Here is a 5,230-nt window from a genome sequence, read left to right as displayed (position 1 = left end):
ACAAGAGCCACACTTCAGTGCAGGAGTGAGCGAGTTGGAGGTTTGGAATGGACAATAGGATCATATAGCACAGACGAGGCCCTTCGGTCTATTGTGCCTGTGAGATAGTTATCCAATCAGTCCCACTCTTTCTCCATATCCCTCCATTATCTTCCTTACCGAGTATATATCCAATCGCCTTCTGAAAGTTAGTTTTGAATCTGTTTCCACCACCCTTTCAGACAGTGCATTCAGTTCACAAGCGCTGCAGAACTGAACTGTTTTCAGACGCAATTTTTAAAAAATACACAGACAATGGCACATATTTTGTAAAATTATATTTACATCAATATAACCATAAAACAATACATCTTGAGAGGACTGATTAGTCCCATTTGTTTACCCAGTTAGTGGTTTTACACCAATACATTAAACCATTGAACAGGTCGACACCAACGACATAAAATTATTCACACTCTTTACAACCAGAGCTTTGCTACAAAATTTAAAACACTGGAAGATATATTAGCACAAAAAACGCGTACAAAAATAGTTTCTAAAAATCTCCAGATTAATTGGCAGGAATTGAACAGCTTCGCCAGCTTATGAAGGTTATTGGTGATTTCATGATTGCCACAGTCAGTCCTTTAAGGCGGGATATTTACATGCAGACAGGTAGAATCGTCCACAATAAACAAGGCACCAAGAAAATCTCAGCATGCAGTGTTTAAATGCGAAAGTACAAGGACATCCATTTGCCATTTAAACTAACACCAGATAAAGTTGTTTCCCTCATTGATTCCTGGTCAAATTAAATCCCTCTCTAACTCCCCCTTTTCTCCTCTGGGTCTTCTCATGCTAGAGGGCAAAACGTTAAAATATGAACTACTTGCTGCACAGATCCTATTAAACTTAGACTTCGGCAAAAGGAAGCCTGTTCTTGGTTATCTTCTAGGATTAGAGAGCTTTTAAGTCATTTATCACGCTTGTTTCTTTTTGTTGTTTGAAGATATTAGTGACCAATCTATGTAAAAAAAAAGTGCCGGAGCTAGTTTCCTCAGACGAACATTCACTGCCTTGTTTACAAAATATTCCCTTTAGCCACCTGTGGTATAAACTCCCAGCAACAGCACTTTCCCCGCGTTTGCACCAGTGAACAACCCTGACCAGTCTCTTGTGGACTCTGAATGGGAATGTTTGAGGAGACCGTTAGTTAATATAGTATGTACAGTACCCTGACTAGTTTAACCGTTTAGCCAAACCAGAAGCCCTGCACTGTGCACAAAAAGAAGCAAATGATCAACTCGCTCCCCCGTCCCCCAGAGTAACGTGGATGGGGCTAAGGGCTGACACTTTGGGTGGGCCTTTGAGTCGATGCTGAAGGAGCAAAATGTAAACACGTAGCTGGAGGAGACGTGGGGGCAATCTCTCATAGAAACTCCGTTCCCTTAAAGTTCCTCGCCTTGCGGTAGTGTCATTTAGCGTGTCTATGCTATGTCTATACTGTCCTGGGCGGACAGGCGGTCAGCGGGCTGCTCCCGGGGCACAGAGATGCCACTGTGGAACTGGCCGCTCTCTCGCTGGCCAGCTTCTTCTCTTTCTGCCTCAGGTGGATCTTGGTGTGCCTCTTCCGCTCGTCGCTGCGTGCGAATTTCCTGCCGCAGAAATCGCAGGAGAAGGGTTTCTCCCCGGTGTGGGTGCGAATGTGGGTGGTGAGGTGGTCGCTCCGGCTGAAGTTCCTCATGCAGATCCGGCACTGGAACGGTTTGTGACCGGTGTGGATCCGGATGTGCCGGGTGAGCTCATCCGAGCGGGAGAAGCGGCGGTCGCAGCCCTCCGCCGGGCAGGGGTAGGGTCTCTCGTGGACTGGGGTCTTGCTGGGGCGGTTGGGGTATTTCCTGAGGCGGATGGGTCGGAGGGGTAGATTCTGACCGCCGTAAGCGCTGGGCAGCCGGGCCCCCTCTCCTGATGGGTTACCCAGAGTGAAGTTCCTAATGGTGGAGAGAGGGGTCAGAGGCGGTGCCATCCTGATGGGCTCCACGGGGCAGGAGAAGGGTTTGCGCTCGGTGCCCGGGTTGAGCTCTCGGTGCGGATGCTGAGCTTGAAAGATGCTGCTGTACTCCGGCAGGATGGGGAATAAGGTATTGTCCACCACCGGTTTGGGAGAAGGATAGGACGGAGGAGGAGGGTATCCGAGGCTGCATGTAGAGGTGCTGAAGAACGGAGCCGGCTCCTGGTATATCTCCCCGCAGGTATAAGGAGGCGGCGGCGAGTACATATGCTCCATCTCGCTCTGGTTCTGTGCCATCGTGCAGCTGAGGGTGTTGGAGAGCGGGTTCGGAGAAGCTGAGGAAGAGGAGGAGGACGATGAGGTGGAAGAAGGTGGAGGGACTCCAAAGATCCCAGTACTCACTATGTTAATGATTCCGTCAGGGCTCCAATTGGCGCTGGCACATTGAGAGTCAATAGAAAACTTGCCCATGTAGGTAAAAGTCTGACTGCGGGAAGCAGGAGCTGGGTGGTACGTGTTGGGATAAGGCAGGTCGATGGGTCTCTTGTCGCTGCCCATGTCCACGTTAATCATTCCATCTGTAAAAGAGAAACAAAGAGTTGCTTTGGAGGATACTTCACATTCACTTTGCCGAGTTTCGGACAGCATTTGGACAACTAACTACACTCGGTGATTGTCACAGCCAATAGCTGAACTGAATCTACACCTGGGACTGAACCGCTGGGAGAACCCAGTGATAAACAGGAGGGACCAAACACAACAAACTATAAAGCAGACTAAACAACAGCCTTGCCTGAAGAGACTGATAACTGTTAAATCAATCCCACACACTGCACTCTTTAACGTTTCTAATTCCAGTATATTATTGTTTTCAATTCATTTTTAACAGTAATTTCACCCTCTCCATAAATTCCATTTCCCTCCTTGGAAAGAATGAATTAAATACAAACTGTCCCTCTTCAGTTAACCACCTCTCCACCATACAAACTACAACTTCAAACAAAAAGGTAAATAAACATCAGTCTGAGGTTATTGTTCACACCCTCTCACGGGATGTCCTGTAAACCTTCTCCAACTCCCGAGCCGCATACACTGGATCAGTAGCCAGGTGACCAGTGCCAAACTGCTTACCTGAGGGCATCTGCTCGTATTGTGCCAGCTCCTGGTTATGGAAGACAGCGAGGGACGCGGGCAGCGAACTGATCTCATCCACCGAGTACATATTTTCAGGGAGCTGGTGGAAGAGACCTCCGAGGGACAGCGGGATTTTCTCCACCGTTTTCGCCGTCATCTTCTGTTTTGGCTCGGTCTTGGATTAATTTTTTAAAAAGTTTTCTTTTCCTCTCTCTCTCTCCCCCCTTGTTTAAACGTTAGTGTCAAAATGTTGAAGCCGAGCTGTGTCTGCCTAGGTTGCCCTCACTCGCAAAAACTGAGGAAGCGGTAAGGTGCAAGCCCTCCCTTCCTAATGTGTAGCCCCCTTCAGCAGCTGCTAATGCCTCTCACTCTCTCTCTCACACTCTGCTTCAATTCCCCTCTCACAAGCGCCACTTTACTATTTATCCCGAGCAGCCGAATGCCCCGTGACGTAAGAGACCATATATGGACTGAGAGAGGAAAAGGGTTGTAACAAGGCTCAGTGACGCGGTGGGCGGGGAACTGGCGGTCTGTGCGCCTGGCTCCTCGGCCAGGGAAGGCATCGCATGGGCATAGCCCACCGGCCCTCTCCCCGACCACCCCAGGACGAGGGGAGAGGGGAGGAGCAGCCTCTACTTGCTCCCGTTACTGGACAAGTTGCTGATTGAATGCCTTCACTTTACTGTTGTGTTTATTTCAGCAAGGGAAACATGGAGGGATTCCGGCTGCCTCTGCCTGTCCATGTATGGAGAGAGGATCCGGCAGGGGAGGCGGAGCAGGAGATGGGGGGTGGGGGGTAGAGGGCAGAGGGAGAGCTCCACCCTTCTCCCCATATTTGGCACGATATTCCGGAAAGCAAGCAAGTCACGGAAACTCGCGAAAGCCACGCTAGCGACACAACAGACAGAAGCCGGGGAGTGGAAGGACCAAATAAACCACAGGAGCGACCGCAGAGTGACTCCAACTGCTGCCGATAGCTGGGCTTCAATTATTTTCAGATAGACCAAAATGCTATTTACATCCATAGGGCGAACTGAATCCGCAGTGAGTTCAGTTCCACAAACACCCCCACGCCCTATGGCTTAGTTTAGGGCTGGAAAGGGCGGGCGGGAGGGAGGTGACTGGCTGAATCTATTTTGCTCTCAACAATTTAGATATTAATATGAGGGGCCGAAAGTTTCCCACCAGTTCGCATTCCACAGGGACTGCTCCTGAACACTATTCCTGTCTCTTGGCTTGAGTTTCAACCCCAATCACTGATATAACTGATTGAAAGACAGAGTAAGTCAGGCATGTAGTGGACGGGGCAGTGGCGCTGCGCTCTGCTCAATGCCCGCTCTTTGAACATCTCCAGTAGCTACATTTCAGTGAGGAAGGGGCAGATACCGCTGAGTCAGCATTAATAATTATGTTCCGGAAACATTCGGTGCTTAAGGAAGCACCATAGTCTGGAATGCAATGCTTGGGATCTGTTATTGCTTAACAAACGAGTGTAAATCCCTGGGACCAATACTGCTTTGCCCTTTAGAAAAATAATTCCTACTTTCTCTTGGAGCTCCCTCTCTCTTGTTTTACAAGTCTCACTCTCTGCCTGTCTGTCTCACTCTCTGTCTGTCTGTCTCACTCTGTGCTCTGTCTGTCTCACTCTTTATCTCATTCTCTGCTCTTTGTCTCACTCTCTGTCTGGCTCACTCTGCTCTGTCTGTCTCACTCTTTGTCTCACGCTCTGCTCTGTCTGTCTCACTCTTTGTCTGTCTCACTCTCTGCTCTGTCTGTCTCACTCTGTCTGTCTCACTCTCTGCTCTGTTTGTCTGTCTCACTCTGTCTGTCTGTCTCACTCTCTGCTCTGTCTGTCTACTCTTTGTCTCATTCCCTGCTCTGTCTGTCTCACTCTCTGTCTGGCTCACTCTCTGCTCTGTCTGTCTCACTCTTTGTCTCATTCTCTGCTCTGTCTGTCTCACTCTTTGTCTCACTCTCTGCTCTGTCTGTCTCACTCTGTCTGTCTCACTCTCCGCTCTGTCTGTCTGTCTCACTCTCTGCTCTATCTGTCTCACTTTATTTTACTGTCTGTCTCACTCTCTCTTATTGTCTGTCTTTCTCACTCAC

General features: G+C 49.1%; 1 protein-coding gene across 1 annotated transcript; it reads right to left on the bottom strand.

The window, feature by feature from the left end:
- Nucleotides 1-302: 302 nt before the first annotated feature.
- Nucleotides 303-3,526, bottom strand: egr2b (early growth response 2b). The gene is made up of 2 exons (XM_041210308.1): nt 3,122-3,526; nt 303-2,568 (listed from the first exon to the last, which is right to left on the bottom strand). The coding sequence occupies exons 1-2, from the start codon at nt 3,279-3,281 to the stop codon at nt 1,478-1,480; spliced, it is 1,251 nt and encodes a 416-aa protein (XP_041066242.1). The 5' UTR covers nt 3,282-3,526; the 3' UTR covers nt 303-1,477.
- Nucleotides 3,527-5,230: the final 1,704 nt, after the last annotated feature.

Source organism: Carcharodon carcharias, chromosome 17 (assembly GCF_017639515.1).
Source record: "Carcharodon carcharias isolate sCarCar2 chromosome 17, sCarCar2.pri, whole genome shotgun sequence".
NCBI lineage: Eukaryota > Metazoa > Chordata > Chondrichthyes > Lamniformes > Lamnidae > Carcharodon > Carcharodon carcharias.
Note: the sequence above shows the minus strand (reverse complement) of the source record. Positions and strands in the feature narration are given on the sequence as shown.

Excerpts from the sequence above, each read along its gene's own strand:
- egr2b (XM_041210308.1), bottom strand. The coding sequence starts at position 3,281 with ATGACGGCGAAAACGGTGGAGAAAATCCCGCTGTCCCTCGGAGGTCTC. Across the intron at positions 2,569-3,121 it reads ATACGAGCAGATGCCCTCAG|ATGGAATGATTAACGTGGAC; the intron begins GTAAGCAGTTTG and ends TCTCTTTTACAG.